This window comes from Miniopterus natalensis, chromosome 15, assembly GCF_054644295.1.
Source record: "Miniopterus natalensis isolate mMinNat1 chromosome 15, mMinNat1.hap1, whole genome shotgun sequence".
In the NCBI taxonomy this organism is placed as follows: domain Eukaryota; kingdom Metazoa; phylum Chordata; class Mammalia; order Chiroptera; family Miniopteridae; genus Miniopterus; species Miniopterus natalensis.
Genome location: NC_142095.1, coordinates 4329668 through 4355272, shown reverse-complemented (window position 1 = coordinate 4355272; position 25605 = coordinate 4329668). Strand labels below are relative to the sequence as shown.

Here is a 25605-nt window from a genome sequence, read left to right as displayed (position 1 = left end):
AGCTCTCCTTAGGGTTATCTATACATTTAATGTGATTTCAAAAAAAAGATTGACTGAATTTTTCCCCCTCCAAATTATACGAACCAATTCTCAACTTTATATGTTATAATAAACAACCAAAAATAGGAAAACTCTGAAAAAGAATAAGAGAGAGAGATTTGGAGATAGACCCTAGTAGATATTAAAATATATTATTAAGCCACATTGTTATTGAAGCCTCAATGGAAAGACCAATGGATCAGAAAAGAAAGTCCAAAAACAGACCAAAAACATACAGGAATTTAGAGCATGACAAAGGTGGCATTTCTGAGGGAGACAGATTATACAAACAATAGTGCAACCACCAAGAAATCCTACCTCCCATCTCATAAACAACACACACACACACACACACACACACACACACACACACAGATTCTAGTTTGATGAAAGATTCAAAATGTGAAAAATTAGCAATTAAAGAGAAAATACTTTTATAAAAAGTAGGAATGGCTTTTATAAACAAAAAGTCATTAAATCAGTAAAACATAAAATCTATGCCAAGAAATAATTTTTCACGTATCAGATCAGCACACAAAACAAAAAATAAAAGTCACTCTATTGGCCTGGCCGGCGTGGCTCAGCGGTTGAGCATCAACCTGAGATTCAGGAGATCGAGGTTCGATTCCCAGTCAGAGCACATGCCCGGGTCATGGGCTCAATCCCCAGCAGGGGGCGTGAAGGAGGCAGCCGATCAATGACTCTCATCATTGATGTTTCTGTCTCTCTCTCCCTCTCCCTTCCTCTCTCACTGAAATTTAAAAAAAAAAAAAAAAATTAAAAAAAAAAGTCACTCTATTGGAGAAAGAGCAGGGGAACAGGTACTGGTGTATGCTGAGGGTGGGGGATAGCTCTGGTACATCTCTGTGACCCTATGGGGAACAATCTGGCAACACCTATAAAAATTATGAATATGTATTCCTCAAACTTGAGAGTCTACTACAAAGCCCTTTTTTGTTATACTTGCACAAGTATAAAGCAAGTTTACAAATCAAGGTGCATGACAGTATGTGTGATATGTCTCATTTATATAAAATCAGGAAATATATATCATTCCTTCTTTATGTATTAAATTGTCTTGAAAGATGTATAAGACACTGTTAACAATAATTGCCTCTAAAAAAGAAGAAAACCTGGATGGGCGTCAATGGGGGGAGGCAGACTTACATTTTACTGTGCACCCCTTTGTATCATGTGAATATACTACCTATTCAAAACTGAGAAAAAACACATCTTTTAACTATTTAAAAAAATGTATAGATTACCCTTAGGGAAAAGGTATTATAGTATTCAGAGAAGAAATAATAAATTTTGCTTAAAATCCATCACCCTCTCTGTAGCCACTCTTAACACAGTCTCTAAGCCTGGCCTGGCCAAAGCAGGGCCCCGAAGTTCTACAGCATCTGCTTCGCTTCCTCAAGAATCAGAACAAATCCTCTTTCTAGATTTCTTGCAAGATACTAAGCAAAAAGAGATGGCTATGTTTCAGAAAATTTACATGTTACCCGCTGTATCACTGCTGAAACGAAAGAACCAATCTATAAACTAAAATTAAAGAACTAGATTGAACACTGGAAATCTTAATGAAAGCTGGAAAAAGCTCCATACATTCAACTTCATTTTCTGCATTGGCAACAAGATAGCTAATGGAAGGAAGATAAAAACAGAAAAGATGAGAATATCTTATGCAAATAACAACCTTCAGCATGTGTTCCTCGCTGGGTACAAATTCATGCATAGCAGAAGCTTTACCCAAAACAAGTTCATATCGTGCAGAACACCATCCCATGACGAAGCCTCTCCAAAAGCCAAACTGGCTACTAAGGCCAACTGGTGTATTTTTTAATTTCTGGAGTTAGTAGCTGCATCATGCAAGTTGGAATATAGTGATTAAGAAACAATATTATTTGTAGGCTGTGAAAACCCTCAAAGACCAGGAACCATTTTTTGGAGGTTAGGCTCAGGGAACTCATGATTAGATGTACACTTTTCAAGAGGAGGAAAAAAGGCTAACATTTCTAAATCTTTTAAGTGATCATCTTTCTTAATCTCATGCCAATTACTTGACTGGTCAGAGCCAAAAATGGCAAAATTACGAGAAATCCCACATGGGCAAGCTTCACAGACTTGCCCATGGATGTAGACTATTTGGTGGGCACGGTTATGCCCAAAGTTCTACCCCACAGGCAACTGTGGGCCAATGGCTGGAAGCAATAAGCTGGTGAGTGATGTGGCTGCATCACTGAGAGATCACTTCCTGCTACTGGGAACACACATGAAGTCTCTGTCTACCAATGCTGGCCAGAAGCTACCAAAGGCAGGCCATTTTCATTTAATTTGAAAGCAATTTGGATATTTAGTCCTACCAGCACAAGATACAAATACGGGGGTGTGCAAAAGTAGATTTACAGCTATGAGTACGTGAAACAGTTTATTCTTGTATCATTATTTACTTATTAATTATTGTGTTATTGTATAATTATTGTATTGTATTAACTGTAAGCCTACTTTTGCCCACCGCTGTATATACTAACAAATAAAATCACGTATACAATGCTTTCTCCTACTTATACAAAATAATGTTTAAATGTGGCTGGTAACTTTACACATACAAGGCACATTTTTTTAAAAATTAAGGCTAATGGATAGTGACAGGCCTTCTGCTAAACAATTCATTGTTTGAAATTCAACTTCCCCTAAAACTTAGGGTTCCTTGCTGGGTAAAAACGCATGCAACAGTCACCAGCCTCCTTAAGCTGGACACAAGACATGCGTTGGCTGCAGAAAACACATAATTAGCAGTTATATGTTTCTCATGCCAACAAATCAATGATTAACAAGGATGATTAAAGTCTGGATGGAACCAAAGTACAAGCTCTTTGCCTCCCTGATGCGGACTCAAAAGCCACAAGCACACACACTGCCCCATGGCAGGCTCATACCGCTAGACTTTGCTTGCTTGGATCTCTCTCGTTCCTGGACTGTAGACTTTGGGAAAAGTGGAGGAAGTCCTCGGGACTTGGTGGGTCTCATGTAGCCTTTCACCGGCTCTGCCATTCTTTTTTCTTCCTTCTTCCCTTCACCCAGGGCCTTTGATTCAGGTTTTTCTGTCATTTTCTCAGGTGCCTCCAAGATCTTATCCCCTGGTTCTGGGAGTTGAAGACCCTTGGAAGCAGTCACTACTAATGTATCTGCCACCCGTGAAGGGGTAGCTCCAACTTGGCCATCTAAGGAATCTGACTGGAGTTCTAGTGCTGGCAAGGAAACCTCTTCTAATTCTGTGATTTTAGAAGCTGGGCTAATTCCTTTCAACTTATCCTTTCCACCTCCTGGAGGCAGGAGAGTCATGTCCACCTCCTTACTCAAACTAGCTGGGCGCCTGGCCTCTCTACCTTCAGCATCTTGGTCCTCACAGAAAAGGGGCTTTTGTGTTTTGTCTCCCAGTAAGTCAGGAATATGAACTGAAGCAGAACCTTCCTCGGACTCCTTCTTTTTGTTTACTGGATATGTTGCAAAATTACTCCCATCTGCACACACTTCTAGGCCTCTGAGCTCACTTGGGAGGCTCTGGTCTTCTCCTGGCACTCCAGAATGGTGCCCCTTTGCTAGTTCTGTGATTTTCTCCACTGAATGTTTAGAAGCACCACTGGGCACTGACTCAGATTCTCCTACCACATGCCCTCCATCTATCCCTGCTTTATTTTTCATGGGATCAGCAAGCTCACCTTTATTCTCAAGACAGTTATCTCCAGGACTCTTCACTGTTTCTATGGCTGCTGTAAAAGTAAGGACACCTCCTCCTGTGCTTGTAAAGGGCATAAGAGCAGAGGGAACCTTGGAACTTTCTTGATCCAGGACTCCATGTTTGCTGCAATTACCCACCACTAATAATTTAGAAATCTGGGCTGGAGCTGTCTCTTGCCTACTTTCTGCCAAGGCGTCTGTAAAGGAATCACCTTCCTTTACTAATTGAGGAATAGGAGTGGGCAGTTTTTCACAGGCTGCTGAATCCAGAGCCTTTAGAGGGGCTGATTTATTCATCAACTCTGGTGGTGTTCTGGAGCAGGTATATGTAATATTTCTATTTTCATCCACATAGCCTATTCCTTCAATTCTGTGGTCTCCTGTGGCTTCCACGGAAACATGTCTTTTTGTTGTATCTGTCTTATTCTCCAAAATGTGCTTCTCAGAAAAACTATTTTTAACCTTTTTGCTTTTTCCATCATCATTCCTTTTACTTGGTTTGTCAGTCACTGCAGTGTGCCCCTTGGCTGCATCTGCCTTATGCTCCTCAGCCAGTACTGAAGGAACAGATCCTGCCCCCTGGATTTGGTCTTGGCAGCTCACATCTGTCACCTTGGTAGCTGCTTCAGTAACAGCAGAATCTTTCACTGTGTTTGCTTTGTTCCCACCAAGAGCCCCAAGCTCAAAAGAGTTAACCTCAACATTCCTACCCTTCTGGTCAACTACCTCCACTGTGGGTATATTTGATGTCTGTGAAAGCAAAGGCTCATGATTTATGGGGAAACTGAGTCCTAACTCCTTGCTTGGATGGGGAGTGCCACCAACACCTCCATCCTTCCCTATAAAAGGTGGGCTGAGGACATCTTCCTTGCTCTCCACCCTAGCAGGCTGTGCAGAATAATTATTTTTAAACTTTTTGTTTTTGCCTTCACTGCTTCTTTTTTTAGGTTTTTCAGAAATCCAGGGAGCTGCCTCATGATCCATCCAAGGACACTTTCCTTCCTTGCTCTGGTTACTGACACCTAGATCTAGGGCCACAGCTGCTCTTTCTGTTGTAGCACCGGAAGTCTGAGTCTTGCCTGACCCAGTCCCCAAAGGAATCAATGCCTGCAAGGTGCTTGCCACACTAGGGTCAGTCATCTCCTTAGGCTCCCCCTTCACCACTGCCTCAGGGAGATCAGCCGTGACCCTCAGCTGCTTGGAAGAATCCCGGCCCAGCTCCTGACTCTTATCCCCAGCAGTCATTCTTTCTGTTTTAGAGGCTGGCTCACTTGGCACAAGGACAGCTCTGCCATCCTCCTGGCTGTCTGGAAGGACCGGCAGCTCAGTCCTTGCTCTTGCCTTCCCAGAGCTCGCTCTCACTTTCCCAGAATTCCCCCTTCCCTTCCTGCTTTTGCCATCACCTGCCATTCTCTTAAATGGTTCATTCCCTGTCCCAGGAATCTGAACCTTGTCCTGTGGTGGCTGCTCAGAAGCTAAAATGCTCATCTCTTGTCTTTGCTCGGGAAAAGCTTCCTTGTTAAGTTCTTTAACATCTTCAGCTACTTCAGAGAACTCTTTCTGTTTGTCAATCTGCAGCTTAGTCATTTTCCTTTCACCATTCTCTTTTTTCAGACTACTTTCTAATGCATTACTTGTTGTTAAAGTGGGTATCAAATTAGGCAGTTCTTTTGCTGCCATGGGTTTTAAAACTCCTGCTATAGCCTCTTGGTCTAAGACAGGAAAGCAACCCTCTTGGGGTCTGACCTCCAAAGGAACTTCTACTTTGTGTGCAGAAACTTCTGTCAGACCTACTGTCTGACCTTTATCCCCAGGAGTCTCTGGGTGGGGAGTAGTCTGTGGTTTGCATTCACCTTGCTGCAAAGATTTCCTGTCTTGGCTCTGTGGCCCTGACTTGTTACCTTTGACTTCTGCCTCTACACTCAGCTTGGGCTGAGAATTTACTGCAGCTTTCGGGGGTTCTTCCAAAGGACACAAAGGAACATCAGGGCTTTCTGAGACAAAGTTCTCAGCTGCCAGTTTGGCTGTTCTGGAGTCATTTTCACATTCCTTTTTCAGGTTTTCTCTGGATGCCAGTCTGTATTCCGTGCCCACAGTGGTAGACTGGCTGGGGAAAACACCTGATTTTTGTGGGTCAGCTGCAAAGGGATTACCTTTAGCCTCTTTTGCACTGTCATCATCCCAAGGTCCCCCAGCCCGGGGTTGAGAATATCTCTTTTGCTTTGGTTTCTTCTTTTTTTTCTTCATCATTGTTGCTGTGCTTTCTACATCCCAGGCCTCCCTGCCAAGATCCCTCTGGGGTTCAAGGAAATCAACATGAGTAGTTTTCCTTTGGTTCCCAGGCTCACCAGAGGAAAATGAACCAGAGACCCAACCTGACTCAGACAAAGAGCAGGGGCCCAGCCCAGGATCGAGAGTCTTCCGTGAAGAGCCTCCCAGCAGCTCAGGAGGGACCCTGGCAGGCCTGGACCGAGCGGCCCTGCGGTCACTGGGTCTGCACACTTGTTTGGCTTGAGTGGGAAGGGAACCTGCAATACACGAAGGTGGCCAAGATTCCAAACAGAAAACTCCTTGTTATTGTTTCTTTAAAAGTCCACTTAGTGACTCATTTAAGTAGTCTATATTCACCAACCCACATACTAATTCATTTAGGAAAAGTTTTTTTCTGAAACATTTTTCACCCTTAACTGGGATTAGCAAATATTTAACAAAGATCATCACCTCAAGTAAAAATTTTTTTTCAAACATATTTACAAAGTATTTAAAACTAGAGAAAAGAAATTCAGAGTTTTTCTAACCCCTATAATAAGCACTTACTGCCTATGACTCTCATCTGACACTTGTTTATATTTGTCATTATTTTTACTAGGTACTTAATTCTCAATTCTGCAATAAAATGGTAAGCTCTTGTATCTTTTTTGGTAAAATGTATTTATTAACTGAATGAAATACATATGATCTTGGACAGAATTTATAATTCTAAGAGTCTGTCACCGGTATTATGCTAATTAGTTATCAAACTAACCAGGTGAATTCTGGGAAACAGACCAGAAGGCCAGACTTATGCTAATAAAAAAAAGACGACGACGACGGAGAGCAGGAAAAGGAAAGAGACACTGAGTTAGAATTTAGGCCAGAGAAAGATTCTCCTCATTCCAGAACCGGAGCCTCCTCCTTTAAAAGGTGCATGTGTTAGATTTCAACATTCTATTCCTAAATGTACTTCCCCAAAGACAGAGGAATATACATAATGCCCAGTAGGGTAACGAATCCAAACAACTGGGATGAGCCCTCCTGAAAAGTTTCAGGCAGGCCACTGGTTCAATCTGCTGCCTCCAGGGCAACATGGCATGGATCCGATATCCCAGAGAGGCCATTAAGAAGCAGGTCTAGGACAGCTCTTGCCAAGTCTGACTCAATGAAATAACTTCAGAGAATATTAAAATACTTAAACAGTATCTTTTGTTTTTGTCTTTACCCCTCCAAAGTCCTCCAAATCCTACCCTTTATTTAATACCTCAGGTCAATTATTGCTTCTCTCAAAAAATTGCTAGGCTTTCGCACCCTACAGCATTTATAACAATTTGGCAATTAATTAGTAGCTATTTGGTGCCATCTCTTATACTGTTTATTTCAATGATATAAATCTTTGATTTCAGAGTTCATGCCTGGGAACTTCTCTTGCCATCCAGGCTGTAATATAACACAAGGGCAAGGACCTGGACTTAAATAGTTATGTGCCTTAGCATGGTGTACTTTGTACACATTAAGAACTTGATAAATCTTTATTGATATGCTCATTTTGAAAAAAACTAAACATTTATTTTGCTCCTTCTTGGTGCTAGCTCCGTCAGTGTGCAAAACACTAGAGACTGTAAGTGAAATAAGTCATGGTCTCTGCCCTCCAGTTCACATTCTGATCAGTCACAGAAAAGCAAGCAGAGAATCAAGTTGATAATCATAGCACGTTTCAGGCTTACAATAAAGAACATGTAATCTTGAAGTTCACTGAATAATCGAACTTTAAGTTAGAAAATATCTGAGAATGGTACCTCTCAAAGTTTAATGTATATAAAAATTATATGGAAAACTTGTGAAAATGCATATTATGATTCCAAAGGTCTGAGGTGAGGTACAAGATCGTGTATTTCTGAAAAGCTCCCAGACAATGCCCATGTTGCTGAGCTGTGACAAACACTGTGACTAGTGAGGTTTATAGAACAATGAACCAATATATTCCTTTTATAGCTGAGTAAACTGAGGAAAGTTAAAGAACCTGCCTAAGACCACACGGGACAGAAGAGTGAACAGCTGACCTGGATTAAAACTTAGGGGTCCTGGGTTGATGTAGTGATCACTTAAAAGTATGTAACAAGGTGAATTTCTGCCAAGACAAGACAAAATTTGTCTAAGAAAGAGAACTGACCTCATAAGCAGTACTGCTGATTACTACCATATGACCAGGGACAATGGCTGCCACCACCCCATCACTCCCAGTTGCAGTGGTTCCACAATCCACTTCACTTTCTCAACTTACCTGAGGTCTCTGAAGAAAGCTCAGGAGCTTGACTACTGAATGGTTTCTTCTGCTCTAGTTTCTCTAACACAGAAGCCTCATCTGCTGGCAAATTGAACTTTTGGCCTGTGGCTGTGACTGGTTCTAAAGGTAACAGTAAAAACCACACAGGTTTCAGAGAAGCACAATTTCAGCTATTTCTCCCCCTTCCAGAAGTTGGAAATGGGAATAGTATTTGAGGAATCAGGGATGTTCCTGTTAGGGCAGCTGAAAAGTGGAGTGGTAGTGGGAAGGTGGAGTTGAAAGGGCTTTTGTTTGTTATTAAGATGGGAAAAATAACAAATGTTGGCATGTTGGTGGGAATGATCAAATAGAATGAGAAAAAAACTGTTGAGAGGTAAGAAAGGAGAGGAGCGGGCCAGGTGGCTGGTGCATTGTCCCATGCACCAAAAAGGCTGCAGATTGGATCCCCAGTTGGGGTGCATATGGGAGGCAAACCAATGAATGTTTTCTCTCACACTGATGTTTCCTTCTCTCCCTTCCCCCTCCCCTCCTTCCTCTCTCACTAAAAAAAAAAAATCAATAGAAATAATATCTTCTGGTGAGGATTAAAAACAAGACAAAAAGGGGAGAATGGCCAGGGCAATGTGCTTAAGTAGGCAAGAGAGATGGGATCTAGTACAAAATAGAGAGGTGGCCTTAATCAGAAGCAGGGATGTTCATTTCCAGTAACAGGAAGGGCAGAGTCTCTGGATACAGACACAAGTAGTTAGGTCGATGAGGCAGCAGAGGTTGTGAGTGTCCTCTCTTACTGCTTACTGATCGATAACAAGATCAGCAGAGAGTAAGGATGAAGAAGCTACTGGAGTAGGGTGAAGGTGAGAAGTAATTGTGTGGAAGAGTAGGACTGTATAAAGATTTGCAAAGTACTGTCTTTATTTTACCTGGCATGATGCTTGCCCCTTGCCCTTCTGGAGACTACGCCCTGGTAGACAGAAATACTGAGTGTAAATGTAGGTACATACCTGGTGAAATCATGGAAGTAGGTGCAGCTGAATGCCCCTTATTCTGGAGAGATCCTAACTGGGAATCCTCACTTATTTCTCTCTGTGTCTGTACAATTTCCATGTCCTTAACTGGAACTGATGCCACCTCTGTTTCTGAGGGCGGTACAACATCCTTAGCCAGGAATATCTCTGTTTCTGGAAGCAGAGGCACATCCTTGCCCAGAGTCATCTCTGTTTGGGGGGGTGAAGCTATGTCTTTGACCGGGGCCGCCTCTGTTTCTATGGGTGGAGCCATGTCCTTGACCAGGGCAGCCTCTGTTTCTATGGGTGGAGCCATGTCCTTGACCAGGGCCACCTCTGTTTCTGGGGGTGAAGCCATGTCCTTGCCCAGGGCCATCTCTGTTTCTGGAGATGGAGCCATGTCCTTGACTGGGGCCACCTCTGTCTCTGAGGACAAGGCAAACTCCTTGGCTGAGGATATTTCTGTGGATGATACAACATCCTCAGCCAATGCCATCTCCATTTCTGAGAGTGATACCATGCCTTCAGCTGGGGCCAAATCCATTTTTATAGGTGGTGCCCTCTCTGTCTCTTTGAATAGTATTTCATCCTTGGCTGGGGTTTCCTTTGTTTCTATAGGTAGTATCACGTCCTTGACTACAGCCATATCTGATTCAATGGATGATTCCATGTCCTTGGCAAATGCCATATCTTCTTTGGTAGGTGGTTCCATGTCTTTGGCCAATGCTACCTCTGTTTCTGTGATTGGTGCCATGTCCTCAGCCAAGGCCATCTCTGTTTCTCTAGATGGTACCATGTCAGCAGGCTTCAGTCCCATCATTATTTCCAATGCTTCTGTTGATGCCCTCTCTTCTGCCGATGCCATTTCTACCTCCTTGGCTGGCTCTAAGGAAAATACGGTGGAAATTTAGGATCCATCATTTTCTGCTCGTAGCTCTACATTCAAAGCTCACTTTCTTAGAGCACAGGAACATCTGGCTTTTGTGACCCTAACATCCTAAACATAACTAAAAAGCTGGCTAGTTAATGCATTTGTGCCTACTCTGACAGTCCCAATCCTTAAAGAACAGGATACTGGGAGAAAAAATGGTGGAGAAAAGGCAAAGAAGAGAAAAACACCCAAGGTTTAGAAAAACAACAATACAGGTACACAGTGTCAGAAAAGGAATGTGGAAACCCTAGAATTTTAAATTAAAAAGGGATTTTCTTTGCCCATTAACCCCAAATTTTTTGTTTTTGTTTTTTAATATATCTTCATTGATTTCAAAGTGAGGAAGGGAGAGGGAGAGAGAGAGAGAGAAACATCAATGATGAGAGAGTCATTGATCGGCTGCCTTCTGCACACCCCCGACTGGGGATCGAGCCCACAACCTGGGCACATGTCCTGTCTGGGAATCAAACCGTGATCTCCTGGATCATAGGTTAATGCTCAACTGCTGAGCTACGCCAGCCAGGTAACCCCAAGTCTTATATCTCAACTACAACTTCAGTCCTGTCATGTGAATTCAGTAATGTAAGTTTAAAAATATTTGTGATCATTTGACATTTTTATCTATACTGCTGTATGCTGCTAAAAAATACATCTGATGATTTATATTGATTACTGATACTGTAACCACACACCACTAAAGAGGGCTTCTAATACTTTACCTGCTGTGGGCTGCAGAGGTTGTGTGGCCTCTGGGGAAATGAAGACTCCCGCGTGGGCAGAGCTTGGGGCTTCCACAGGCCAGCCTTGAGGTACAACTGCTGCAGAAGCAAATGTGTCGCAGGGAAGATGACCTAACATTGAAACACAAACACCTGTTTAAACCTCAGCCAACAATAGAGGGTAAAAGGCATCTGATATTTAAAATCAGCTTTATATACTACCATAAACATGCAGACCTACGAACCAATGAAAAACAAAGCAAAACAGTTTTAAATTAAACACTGCTGTCACTCCCTAGTTTTCTGGCTAGTTAACAGGCTGTGTAGTATCACCATATCCCTGCAGCGCCATGAATCAACCTTCTAGAGTGTATTACAAAGATTCAAAAACCCCAAGATTGAGCTTAGCTCCAACATCACAACTAATACAACATAATGTATAGTAAGGAACTGTGGGTCTTAGTTTTCTTACCCATAAAAAGAGATTAACACTTCCCTTTCCAACATTAGAAGACAATTTTGTAGAAATGCTTGTAAATTATTAAGAACTAGACAATGTCAAAATAGTATTATTATGCTGTCCACTGCCAGACTTAACAGCGGATTTAATAACCCCTTGCCATCAAGATTATTAGAATTTAGCTAGAGAGGCAAGATCTTTGACATAGATCAAATAATACAAAAACATATAGTATGAATGAGGTGCTGTAAGAGTCTGAAAACAACCACAAGGACCAGAATAGTCAGAGAAGGCTTCAGAGGAGAAGCAAGAGCAATTTCGAAGAAGCAGTCAATTTCGAAGATGGAGAGCGCCGAGCAAAAAAAAGTATGAAGATGCCAAGACGAGAATATTTCTGGGACTGTGAGATTAGTCTGATTCAAATAGATCTTGCATATCAGCAAGGGAAAATAAGATTAGAATAAACAAGGAGGGGAATCTGGAAAGCCAGAAAAACTTAGAGTTGAAGGGGAAAAAACATATAGGGTGCCTGAAGGTCTTAATCATGAAAATGAGATGACAAATACAAAAGAGGGACTCAGAGTGACCAATATAGCAGGTCTATTCAGAATGAATTTCTAAAGGGAGCAGGAATTCTGTTAGATTACTGAGGTGGTCTAGGTGTGAGGTGATAGGGGTTTACACTGGGAAAAAGCAGAGGGAGAATAAAGGGAAGGAAGAAAAGTGCTGTAAAGAAAGAAGTCAATATAGCAAAATGACTCACTAGCTAGTGAGCTGGGAAAAACGGGAATCAAAGCCAAAACCAAAGTCAGGAGACTAGATGGAGAGCATCAAAGACAACTCATTTAACATCCTTCTCCCAAGAGTCCAAAGAAAAACCTACATGCAACATATTATTAGCCAGGATCTTTACAAATACAGAATTATAAGCATTGTTCCAAGTGGGACCTATTGAAGTTGCGTAGTGAAGGGAACCAGAATGTCACCCCAAAATATGCCTCTTTGACTGAAACATTATTTTAAGCTGAAGGCAATTAAGCAGCAGCAAACCCAGAAAAAGCTCCTCCATGTCTGCCTAAAGGCAGGATATAAATTCTCTTTGACTGGAGATTAAACTCTTACCAGCCCAGAGAGGACACCAGAGCAATTTGCAAACAAATCCATTAGTTCCCTATCATTTACCTTCCCAGGTTTCCACTCTTAGAAGCCTAAAATTGCTTTCCTTTGTCTACAAATTTGTTTTTTGTTGAAGAAGCTACAGAAACAGAAATTCTAAGCAACCACCCTGAGTTACTTTTCTCCTGTGTGATGGATGCTACATGCATTAATAAACTATTCTTCTCTTGTTAATCTTTTTGTCAGAGTCCAGCTGAAAACCTAAGATGAACAGGAGTAAAATTTTGTTTAAAAATTATACAACACCATGGAGGATACTCGTAACTGATGACTAAGGTCTGCTTAATGTTCGCTATGTAATGGACACTATGCAAAGTGCTTTCACATCATTTTATTTAATCATCGCTTCGTTATTAATGTAGGGACGACTGTTGGCCCCATTTTCTAGAGAGAAGAAACCAAAGTTTAGGGGGACAAAACTTGCCCAAGGCCATAAGTGACGTAGCAAAAAGTGGAGACAGGCCTGGCCCAGGACAGAAGATTCAAGATCCCATCACAGGAGGGGAGCAGCCCAGAAAGTCCAACTGAATTCTTCCCTGGGACTTATCTAGAAAGTGCCCTCTCCCAGCCAGAGCCCCTAAACATGACTTTGCCTTGTAGTCCATTTCAAAGGTGATGGGTTCAAGGCCACATTAATTGTCTGAAGCTAAGAAATAAATCCAATTGGAGAAGTCATACCATAACTGTCTTTCAGGGGATCACTTTGCTGTGTAAATGCTGAAGGATTGGCGGTCCCACTGGGAAAAAAGAGCAAATCTTCCAGGCCATCACCACAGTGCATCTTAAAGGGATCTGGAATAAAGAAGGGATTTAAAACTCAACCCCAGTGACCAGGACCACAAAGATAGCATTCCTTACTACCCCAGAATGCATACTGACTAGCTTTCGTGTCAATACTAAGTTAAATAAATTGAGATAATGTCACTGTACATGGTAAGAAATCAATAAATATTCACTAATTTGAAATCAGCTATATGTCCATTGTAAGTTCGATGGCAAAAAAAAAAAGCCATATATAAGTGGAAACAAACAACTTGAACTCTCAACCTGGTTAACTCTGACATGGAGGCACTGAGGCTACTGCTTTGTGCAATCGGTTCCTTCCACTACTTTCAGCTCAGATGTTTTTTGACGCCATAGATTATTTTGAATTTTATACAAAGTGGGTATAAGTCTTGGTTTTCTCCTCTGTCAAATGAGTATAATATATATTTGGCAGAGTTAGGTAAGAAACACATACAATATATATATAAAGGCTGTAGCACCATGCCTGGCACAAAACAGGCATTCAACAAATGGCGCAATTAAGTGGTGATGGACAGAGACTTGACCTGGGGTGGTGAACACACAACACAATGCACAGATGACGTGTTGTGGAGCTGTGCACCTGCGACCTGTATAATTCTGTTAACCAGTGTCACTCCAATAAACTCTATAAAAAGGGGGAAAATGGTGCTATTATTACTGTAATAAATCCTTTTGGAAGAATTAAACTTTAATGAATATGAATTTCAGTTACTTTACTCAAAGCAGGTTTTGAAGGAGCGAGAACCAGAGGCGCATGTGCCAAAGGAGAGATAAACAGAGAGGAGTAAGGGTCACCTAAATGTTCAGGGGTTACTAATTATACCTTGACTGTGCTTTACGAGCTATATTTAGGTTAAAATGTTTTATCTGAGTGGTGATTGTGGCTTTTTCATGTTTATGTCATAGTTTACATTCAGTAATCACAGGCAAGCCTGCACTCACCAGTCTGGATAGGATTCACCACTTGCTCGGGTGCAAAGCAAAAGTTTGTATTTTCTGGCCAGTTCTGGTTGTTCTGATATCCCTGGTAGGCCATTTTCTCTTCAAGGAATTCTGTTGGAGACCCTGCAAATAGAAACGTAAAACAGAAGTTACAAAGTACCAATGTTTTCCCCTCCACTAGACTTGAGTTTCTGTATTATAGCTAGTACAATACAAAACAATCATACCTGCTAGTGCCTCTGACAAAAACTTTTAAAAAATTTGTAAGATAGAAGGCAATAAAATGCTGGAAGCATAAGGTTATATTACAAGGTTAAAAATACTGCCAGAGGACTTCTGGTTATGAATGCACAAAAAGGCTGGTGATTTTTATGCACAAAAGAACAAGTCTAAAAATTGGACAAAACTGTCAAAAGCATCATCTCAAGTACTGGAATGAAAGAAGAAAACAAAGTCAGATAAATAAATGAAGAGATATATCATGTTCATGAATGGAAGACTCAATAGTTTTAAGATGGCAATTCTCAAATTGACCAATAGAGTAAAAGCAATTACAATTTAAAATCCCAGCAGAATTTTTTGAAGTTACAACAAAATCATTCCATAATTTATATGGAAATGCAAAAAAACATAGAAAAGTCAAAACAAATTTGAAGAAAAAAAAGTTGGAGGACTTACATGACCTGATTTCAAAAGTCTGTGTGGTAACAAAGTCTGTGTGGTATAGACCATACATTAGATAAATGGAACAGAATAAAGTTCAGAAAGAAACCTACAAAGTTGTGGTCCACTAGTTTTTAACAAAGATGCTTTATGTTAAAAACATAATTCAATGGGGGAAAAGGATAGATTTTTTTTCAACAACTGGAAACTTACCTCACACCATAAACAAAAACTAACTCCAAATGAATTATAATCCTAAATGTAAGAGCTAAAACTAGAAAAACTTATAGAAGAAAACATGAGAGAAAAATCTCTGTGATCTTGGATTAGGCAAAGATTTCTTAGACATGTCACCAAAAACATGATCCATAAAAGAAACAATTAATAAACTGGATAACATCAAAATTTAAAACTTTTGCTTTTCAATGATACCATTAAGAAAATGAAAAGAAAAGAGAAGCCAATTACTTGGGAGAAAAATAAATCTAATGATCAAGGACCTGTATGCAGAAGAGATTAAAATCTCTCACAACACAATTATAATTACAATCTACATTAGATAGGTTTTAACAAGTTCATTTATCACAATAAAAATGTAATATTTATACATAACTTAAATATTGGTACATATAGTGTTTGTTTTTAGGCATTTAATATGGGGAAAATAGCTATTTCAATCAAACTTTTTGTTTTGTTTATACTTGCAATGAACTATGTATACAGTTTTTATTTTGTTTTCCTGTATTTTGTTTTGATTATATTTATTAAAATACTATCCTTTGTCTGTTGAATCTAATAAAAGCAAACTGCGACTTGGAAAAAGAAATCTCTTACACAATTATAAGACAATTTAAAAATGAGCAAAGGATTCCAATGAACATTTTCACCAAACTATACAAATGTATAATAGGCACATGAAAAGAAGCTTATTAGCATTAGTTACTAGGGAAATGCAAATTAAAATTCCTATGAGGCCCTGGCCAGGTAGCTCAATTGGTTAGAGTGTTGTCCCGATAGGCCAAGGTTGTGGGTTCAATCTCGGGTCAGGGCACATACAAGCAACCAATGAATGCATAAAAAAAGTGGAACAACAAATTGATGTTTCTCTCCCCCTCCCTCCTCTTTCTCTCTCTAAAATCTTTTTCTTTTTTAATCCCTATGAGATACCACTACAGCTAACCTCAAGGTAAACTGAGAAGGGAAGTGGCAGGACTGTCCCTCCTTTATGACTACTCAACTCATCAGGCTGCCTCTAGGAGCAAATTTTCCCCTTCAAGGTTGCCCTTTATTTTCATGGAATTATTTAAATCTGATTTCACCTACGTGAAATGGTTTAGGGAAAAAGAAGAGAAAAATGAAACAGTAATTTATCCTAGATGTGCACTCCTTCAGGAACACCTCCTGAGAGGATCTTAGATGTCTGAGGATTATTTTATTTTCAAAATTTTTATCAAAATTACCACAAAGTCATTAATCTGGACTGGATTATTTAAATTAATAAATTCACACTATACACCAAACTTCCTAGAAAGTGATTTACATTTAGTATGAAAAGTATTAGGAGCCCCAAAAGAATTCAAACAACAGTCTATCCTAAAATAAACTTTAAAAGGCTAGTGATTCTGCTTATATTTCTTACCCTTTGGTAAAAACCCATGATTTTTAACCAGAGAAGTGGGCACATTTTTCTCTCACATTCTGGAGAAGGAACAGGCACCTCTGGTTCTAAGATGCGGGAGGCACTGGCTGCCCCTCCGCAGTGGCACCGCAGCCCAGCCCAGGGCAGCATTCGGGACCAGCGCCAGCCTCCGCCTCCGCCAGTGCACACGGCTGACAGGCTCCCCGGGCCCTCCTGCGCTGCTGCCGGCCTAGGTTCCTTCGCAAAACTCCTCAGCAAAGCAGGCAAGCTCCTGCTTCGGGCAGGAGCAACAGCCTTCAGAATAAATGTGGCTATTTGGTTTTTTAGCATAATTAATTGCAGTCCACTCAGAGTCTATTTCAGTAAAAGAATGAAAAATGAAATTCAAAAGAAAAAGCAATCTATATAATGCAATGGAAACAACCTTAGATACCTTGGTTCTCCTATAAAAGTAAAATGGGAAAAGACAGGGGCCAGTTTCTTTGAGAAATTGGGGCATTTAACAGAAAAGGCAAGTGACTAAATATTAAAACCAATTAATTAAGTAGAAATATCTATATATCAAAGCCAGAGTAATTCTATCAAGTAAAACCTATTCCAAGTACAAATAAGCCAAAGCCTTTTAATATAACAGAATACAAAAAGTTCATTGTTTCAGATTCTACACTGCAAAAATCTTTAAGAAACCACTGCTTGTCAAGATTTGTATCCAATCAAAGAAGAATATCCAGTTACCTGAAAAAAAACTATTAAAATACTCCTCCTCTTAAGGACATATATATGTGAAGTTTCTTCATGTACTTCAAATTCAAACAAGATATTGTGACAGACTGAACACACAGTTAGCTGTCTTCTATTAAAGCAGACATTAAAGAGATTTAGAGAAATGAAAAACCAAAGCCTTACTACTAAACTCTTTTTTTGGGGAAACTATACTTATGAAAAATGTTAGTGTTAACATTAATGAGTTTATTATTGTTATTTTTAAATACTAGTGTAAAAGTCTCTCAATTCTAATATCTGGTTTGAGAAATACTGGTAGATATAACCCATATAAACAAAAGCTCTTTAGGGTCCTTAATAATTTTATAAAGTTTTATTGAGGTACAACTGACATATAATAAGCTGCACATATTTAAAGTGTACAATTTGTGGACATCCTCTAATTCACATCCGAGAACTTTTCACAAGGAATTAATCCTTGAACAATATAAACAGTACATAAAAGCAAATTCCAGGTCAGAGCACATGCCCAGGCTGTAGGCTCGATTCCCACTAAGGGGCATGCAGGAGGCAGCCAATCAATGTTTTTCATTGATGTTTCTCTCTCTCCCTCTGCCTTCCTCTGTCCCTAAAAAAATCAATAAAAACATATATATATACTATATATATAGTATACTATATACATATACTATATACATAGTATATATATGTATACATATATAGTATATATGTGTATATATACTTATATATACTATATACACACACACATATATTTAACCAGAAGAAATACTATATGCCTAGGATAAAGAGTTTAATGCCACTATCAAAGACTCAAAAGAAACAAAGGTGGTGATATCTATCACATCCCCATTTAACTAGTTTGGCCTGTGCTGAAGTCAGAAGGACGCTGGCAAATGGCTGTGAAGTATCTAACTGAACCAGGAGATTATTCCACCTGGCAGCTGATGCCTCAGACATGGCATCTTTACTGGAGCAAGCCAACCAGGTCCTGACACCTGGTGTACTGCTACTGACCTGGCTTATGTCCTTGTTCCCTACCGACTGGCAAGGACCATCAGAAGCATTTTGCTTTTACATGCACATGCGCCTTGCCTCAGGGCTACATCAATTCTACCATCAGATGGCTCAGAGGCCTTGAACTTTATGCCACTCCAAAAAATATCAAGTGGCCCACTACACTGACATTATGCTAACGAGGCCTGAGGAGGAGGAAGCAGCAAACAGATGCTTCAGGGAGAGGATGGGAGACCGACCACAAAAACTCAAGGGCCCTTCCCATCAATTAAGTGTTTGCAATCAATGGCCCAAAGCAAACCAAGATTTTCCTTTGATGGTGAATCACCAAGTCACGTCAACAACAGTGTAAAAAGGGGTACAACAATGCTTACTTAGCAGGCCTCTCTGGATGTTGTAGGCAACATATCCCACATTTAAGTGTACTTCTTTAACCGAACCATAAAGTTACCTGTAAGGCTGAAACAGTGGGGACCAGAGCGAGAGAAGGCTCTGCAGCAAGTTTAGATGCAGTTCAAGCTGCTTTGCCACTTAGGACTTCTGATCTGTCAGACCCAATGATACTTGAAGTGTCCATGACAAATAGGGATGCTGAATGTCCAGAGAATCACAGCCCAAACTTCTAGAATTTTGGAGAAAATCTATATACTCTCTTCTGCAGACAACTATCCCCCTTCTAAGGAATAGCTTTGGACTTGCTATTGGGTGTTAGTAGAGACTAAATGCCTAAATATGGGCTGAAGGCAAGGGAAATCTCAAATGGGTAGTAGAAGAAGTCAGATATCAATTATGGTCTCGTGACTAATTACAGAAATGAGAACTGTGATAGCTTTCTTTATTCTCTGTTATGTTTTATGTTTACTTGTATATTCTAACCATTTTCTTATTTTCCCTCTTCCCAATGCTGTCCGCTGTCAAAAATTAACTTCACAATCAGTCTCTTAATAACAGTAGCCAAAGGGTTATTGCCTCTCAGCTCCACACTCCCCTTCACTGCCTTGCTTGTGACAACAGAGCAGGACCCTAGAAACATCTCTCCTTTGTTAGCTGGCATGACATTAGGCACAGTAGAGGGTGCTGGAGTGAGGGGCTTCTCTTCCTGCTTCCCATGTGCTTTTCCATCTTCTTGCTCCCGTGGTGTTCTGCTGGTGTGCAGAACACACAATGGTACTCAATCCAACATGTTTTATTTTTATTTATTTATTTTTTTCTTTAAACACATCTTTACTGACTTCAGAGAGAGGAAGGGAGGGGGGGAGAGAGAGAGGCAAAAACATCAATGATGAGAGAGCCATTTATTTGCTGCCTCCTGCACGCCCCCAACAGGGAACCCACAACCTGGGCCTGTGCCCTGACCAGGAATGGAACCGTGATCTCCTGGATCCTAGGTCGATGCTCAACCGCTGAGCCACGCCCAGATGGGCAACCCAACATGTTTTAGTGGGCACTCCCATGAGCATCTTCCCAGGCAAGTTCCATCAGTGCCCCAAGCTGCCTTCCCCGTGATTCAGCAGCACCTCCATGTACAGTCTGCTGTTTGCCAACCTTAGCCTACAGCAACACCCCAACAAAAATCTTTACCATCCAATGAAGAAATCCAAGATGAGAAACTAGCTTTGGGGAAGAAGTGCACTCTTCTAAATTTTTCTTGTATACTCAGCCTGAGTACTAAGGGTAGTAACTGCCATTCCTGTATACTTTAAGAGTTCTCTTTACCCCTCAGTAGTTAATTCCCTGTTCAGTTTCTGTCTCTTGACTAGACTTTGACTGATACATATACTAAGAATTAAAAACAGTGCAATGGCTTAAATTCACATAATAAAAAACAGGGGGGAGGGATGAATGAGAAGTTTAAATCAAAGAAAATAAACTGAAAGGCACGTGCCAATCTCTAATTAAAAGGCTATCATGTGCATGAGAAAACATACTGTATTTCTGCTGTTCAGCACCAGTAGCAGCAGCAGCTGCAGCAGCAGGATCCCTCATTTACAGAGAAGACCAGAAATATTAGCTTTTATTAACCAGAAAAGCAGAACCCTTCAGTGGAGCTCTCTAGGGAATCTAATGTCAATACTTAGATTTGCATAGCTTTGCACCTCCTTGTCTCATTTTCAATTGCTGAAAACCCATTGGAGAAGCAGCTTGCCAGGTTTTTGCAGTGACAAAGTCCTAAATTAATTTCCTCACAATTAACAAAACAAAAGCTCATCCTTCAGGCTGCCTCGAGTTCTTTTAATATTTCACCTTCAGTTCTGTCCTCTAGAAATAGAACATCTCCAAAGACAATGGACACCAGACGTGCTCTAGTTACATCCCATTAAGACAGTTATACAATCATTTAAACAGGAAAAGGGGCTGATGGCCAGAGAATCATTTATTGGCAAAAAAAGCACTTACTGGGCTGAACCTGTAAGTTCTGTGTGAACATTAATTATTACCCTAATATCATCTTACATTTATTAACTCCTTCAACCAGGTTACAAAGCATTGGGTTGGATGTATTTTCTGCCCCTTAACCCAAACAATTCTTTTATTACTAGGTCGCCTTTTATAGAAGACGAAGGTTCCAATCAGGGAAAAGGCAGTGGGAGTGGTAAGAATCTGTCAGGTTCCAGATCTATTTTTCTGACAAATTAGATATAGTGGGCAAAAGAAAGAGGACAGGGAAAGCCAAACTAACCTGAGCAACTAAAAGGACATTCTCATTAAAGGAACAAGCAGATTTAATTTTTTGTTTTGTTTTAGTTGGTGGAGGGAGTCCAGAAGATACATTAGACAGTTTAGGACACCTCAAAATTGAGATATCAACTCTACATCCAAATGCACATTCCAAGCTCAAATTTCCAGTTTCCTTAGTTCTCAACAAACCTCCTCATGGAATTCAACCAATATTACATCTGTTCTTACAAAATGTTCCTTTTAACTGTTTAGCATTTACATAATGTTTACGTATTTGTGCATTTCTCTCTGCAAATGGACAAACTAGAACAAATCCACAAGATAGCTAACATATAAAGCTTTACATTAATTCTGAAGAGGTCTGTAACAATGGTTAATTTGAAAATCATCTTTTTAAAAATGAGCTAGCTTTAACCCTGGCTGGTGTGGCTCAGTGGTTAGGGAGTTGGCCCACACACTGAGGGGTCATATGTTCGATCCTGATCAAGAGCACGTACCTGAGTTGCAGGTTCAATCCCTGGCCCCAGTCTGGGCATGTGGGAAGCAATCAATGGATGTGTCTCTCTCAAATCTTTCTCTCTCTCCCCTTCCTCCCTCTCCCTCCCTCTCCCCCCCCTCCCTCCCTCCCACTTCCTCCCTCTCCCTCCCTCCCACTCTCTGAAAAAATCAGTGGAGATCAGCTGGGCATGGCTCAGCAGTTAAGCATCAACCTAGGATCCAGGAGATTGCAGTTTGATTTCCAGTCAGGGCATATGCCAGGATTGCGGGCTCGATCCCCAGCAGGAGGCAGCTGATCAATGAAGACTCTCTCATCATTGATGTTTCTATCTCTCTCTCTCTCTCCTTTCCTCTCTCTAAAATCAATAAAGACATATTAAAAAAAAAAATCAATGGAAAAAATACCCTCGGGTAAAGATGAACCAAAAAAAACAAAAAATGAGCTAGCTTTCTTTATTTTTATCATTTTTAAGTGTACAGTTCAGTAGCATTAAGCACATTCACATTGTTATACAAGTTTATTACCACCACCCATCTCCAGAACATTTTTCATCTTGCAAAATGAAACACTGTACTACCCACTGAAAAGTAACTCCCCATTCCCCCTCCTCCCAACTCTTGACAACCACCATTCTTTCTCTCTCCATAAATTTGACTACTTATATACAGTACTGTAACTCATATAAATGGAATCATATAAGTGGAATCAGTATTGCCCTTTTGTGATTGGCTTATTTCACTTAGTATAATGTCTTCCGGGTTCACCCATGTTGAAGCATGTGTTAGAATTTCCTTCCTTTTAAAGGCTGAAAAACACTCCATTGTATGTATATGACATATTTTGTTTATCCATATACCTGTTGATGGGCTTCTGGGCTTGCACCTTTTGGCTATTGTGAATAATGCTATGAACACAGGTGTACAGATACATTAAGAGTCCCTGCCTTCAATTCTTTTGAGTCTATACCCAGAAGAGAAAATGCTGGATCATACAGTAATTCTTCTTTTAATTTTCTGTGGAACTGCCATACTGTTCCCACAGAGGCTGCACCATTTACAATCCCACTAACAGTACAATTTTTCCACCTTACTTATTAATAATGCCAACCTAATGGGTGTGAAGTGGTATCCCACTGGGTTTTTATTTACATTTTCCTACTGATTAGCGATGTTAAGCTTCTTTTCATGTGCTTATTGGTTATTTGTTTATCTTCTTTGGAGAAATGTCTGTTCAAGTCCCTTGACCATTTTTAATCATTTGTTTTGATGTTGAGTTGTAGAAATGCTTTATATATATACTGGATAATGATCCCTTATCAGATTTATGTTTTGCAAACATTTTTTCCCCATTCCGTGAATTGCCTTTTTGCTCTATTGATAGTGTCCTTTGATGCACAAAAGTTTTTAATTTTCATGTAGTACAATTTATCTTTTTTATTTTTGTTACCTGTGCTTTTGGTGTCATATCTAAGAAATCATTGCCAGATCCAATGTCATGAAGCTTATGCTCTGTTTTCTTCTAAGAGTTTTATAGTTTTAGCTCTTATATTTAGGTCTTTGATCCATTTCGAGTTAATACTTGTATAAGGTGTAAAGGATCCAACTTCCTTCTTTTGCAATTGAATATCCAGTTTTCTTAACACCATTTGTTGAAAAGACTATCTTTTCCCCACTAAATGATCTTGGTGTCCTGCTCTAATGTCACTTGAATACATATGCAAAGGTTTATTTCTGGGTTCTCCGTTCTATTCCTTGGTCTACGTATGTCTTTACGCCAGGACTGTACTGATTACTGCAGCGCTGTAGTAAGGTTCGAAGTCAGAAACTGTGAGATCTCTAACTTTATTCTTTTTCAAGATTGTTTTGGCTATTTGGGGTCCTTTGAGATTCCATATGAATTTTAGGATAGGTTTTTTTGATTTCTACAAAAATGGTGGTCGGGATTTTGAGGGGGGAAAAGTCATCTTTTGAAAAAGCACTTTAGATCTTCCTACCAGTAAGCAACATTTCACTGCTATTTTGGAACTGCCTGGAAGCTCATAGTTGTGGTAATCATTTGTAGACATCCTCTAATCCATACCCCAGAACTTTTCTCAAGAAATTAATCCTTGAACAATAAAAATTATATAAAAGTTAATTATTCAAATTTCTCCTTTAAAACAGTAGGATGAAAGCCCTAAAATATATGAAGCAAAAGTTAACTGAATTGATGCCCTCGCAGGGTGGCTCAGTTGGCTGGAGCATCATCCCATACACCAAAAGGCTGCAGGTTGAATTCTCGATCAGGGCACATACCTAGGGTTCCCGGTTCGAACCCCATTGGGGCGTGTACAGGAGGCAACGGATCGATGTTTCTCACGCCGATGTCTCTCAAATTAATTTTTAAAAAAACAAACATATCCTCTGGTGAGGATTATAAAAAATTACACTGAGAAACAAATAATTCAACAATGATTGTTGGAGACTTCAATACCCCACTTTCAATAATAAACAGAACAACTAGACAGAATACCAACAAGGAATAGAAGTGAACACTATAAACCAAACAGACCTAACAAACATTTTAAAGAAAACTCCACCCAACAGTAGCAGATCATACATCTTTCTCAAATATACATAGAACATTCTCCAGGACAGACCATATGTTAGGCCATAAAACAAGCCTGAATATATCAAAAGGATTTAAATCATACAAAATATGTTCTCCAACCACAATGAAATAAAATTAGAAAATGACAACAGAAAGTAGTTTGGAAAATCCACAGATATGCGGAAACTGACAATACACTCCTAAACTACCAATAGGGCAAGGAAATCACAAAGAAAATTAGAAAATACTTTGAGATGAATGAAAATGAAAACACCACGCACCAAAACTTACAAGATGCACCTAATGTAGTGCTTAGAGGGAAATTTATAGCTGTAAACACCTACATCAAAAGTGGGGGAAATCGCCCAGGTTGAGCATTGACCTAGGATCCAGGAGATCACAGTTCAATTCCCAATCACGGCACATGCCTGGGTTTCAGGCTCCATCCCCAGCAGGGGGTGTGCAGGAGGCAGCCGATCAATGATGACTCACTCATCACTGATGTTTCTATCTCTTTCTCTCCCTCTCCTATCCTCTCTCTGAAATCAATAAAGTTATATTTAATTAAAAAAAAAGTGGGAAGAATCACAAAGCAATAACTTAACCTTCTAGCTTAAGAAACTAGAAAGGGAAGAGCAAACTAAACCCAAAGCAAGCAGAAGAAAGGAAATAATGATTAGAGTGAAATAGAGAAAACTCAGCAAAACCAAAAGTCGGTTCTTTGAAAAGATCAACAAAATTGACAATTGTACCTAGACTAATCAAGAAAAAGAGAGATGACTTAAATTACTAAATTCAAGAATAAAAGAGGAGACATCAACACCAATTTTATGGAAATAAAATGGTTTATAAGGGGATACTAAGAAGATCCACTAAAATATGACATATTGTGGTAGAAAAGTCATAAAGCTGCCTTTTCAGACTAGGTCCAACTCCGAGCTCCATTATTAAACTAACTTCAACTTCTTCAAATGAAAAATAGATATACTGTTATACATTCAAAGAGCTTTACAAACACTAATGTTTTATACAAATGACAATTATCCTTTTATTAATGAGATGTGAACAATCTTTTCAAGTCTAGAATGAGGGGAAAAATACAAGATCAATTCACAGTAGCTGTGTGTGAATGTTAGTAGTTCTGTGAGTAAAATTCCTCTGTCTCTGATAGAGTGTGGCTGTATCTATAATGCTGTGATTTTTCTTAGAAATGAGAATGTATTCATATATTACTTATGGAATTACAAATAAAACATTTTATATCTATGTATGCCTTTTGGCATAGTATGGTGTTTCATTCCACAAAAAGAAGCAAATTATATAAACAGGTTAAAAATTTTATCAGAATTATGGATCACTCAAAGCTCAGGAAGAAGCTATTTTGTCTTATTCAATACAAAACTCCAATAGAAACTG

General features: G+C 39.7%; 1 protein-coding gene across 5 annotated transcripts in view; it reads right to left on the bottom strand.

Annotated features, from left to right (window-relative positions):
• MAP4 (microtubule associated protein 4) overlaps positions 1 to 25605 on the bottom strand; it is a 113119-nt gene that overhangs the window by 34725 nt on the left and 52789 nt on the right. For 4 of the 5 annotated variants that reach the window (XM_087824787.1, XM_087824788.1, XM_087824789.1 and 1 more), the window contains exons 4-8: positions 14363 to 14485; positions 13292 to 13405; positions 10978 to 11109; positions 9325 to 10212; positions 8321 to 8443 (exon numbers count right to left, since the gene is read on the bottom strand). In XM_087824787.1, the coding sequence (XP_087680913.1) occupies positions 8321 to 8443; positions 9325 to 10212; positions 10978 to 11109; positions 13292 to 13405; positions 14363 to 14485 (1380 nt within the window). Of the gene's footprint in view, positions 1 to 6131; positions 6312 to 8320; positions 8444 to 9324; positions 10213 to 10977; positions 11110 to 13291; positions 13406 to 14362; positions 14486 to 25605 lie in introns of all 5 variants that reach the window. The other variant, XM_087824786.1, reaches the window with a different exon arrangement.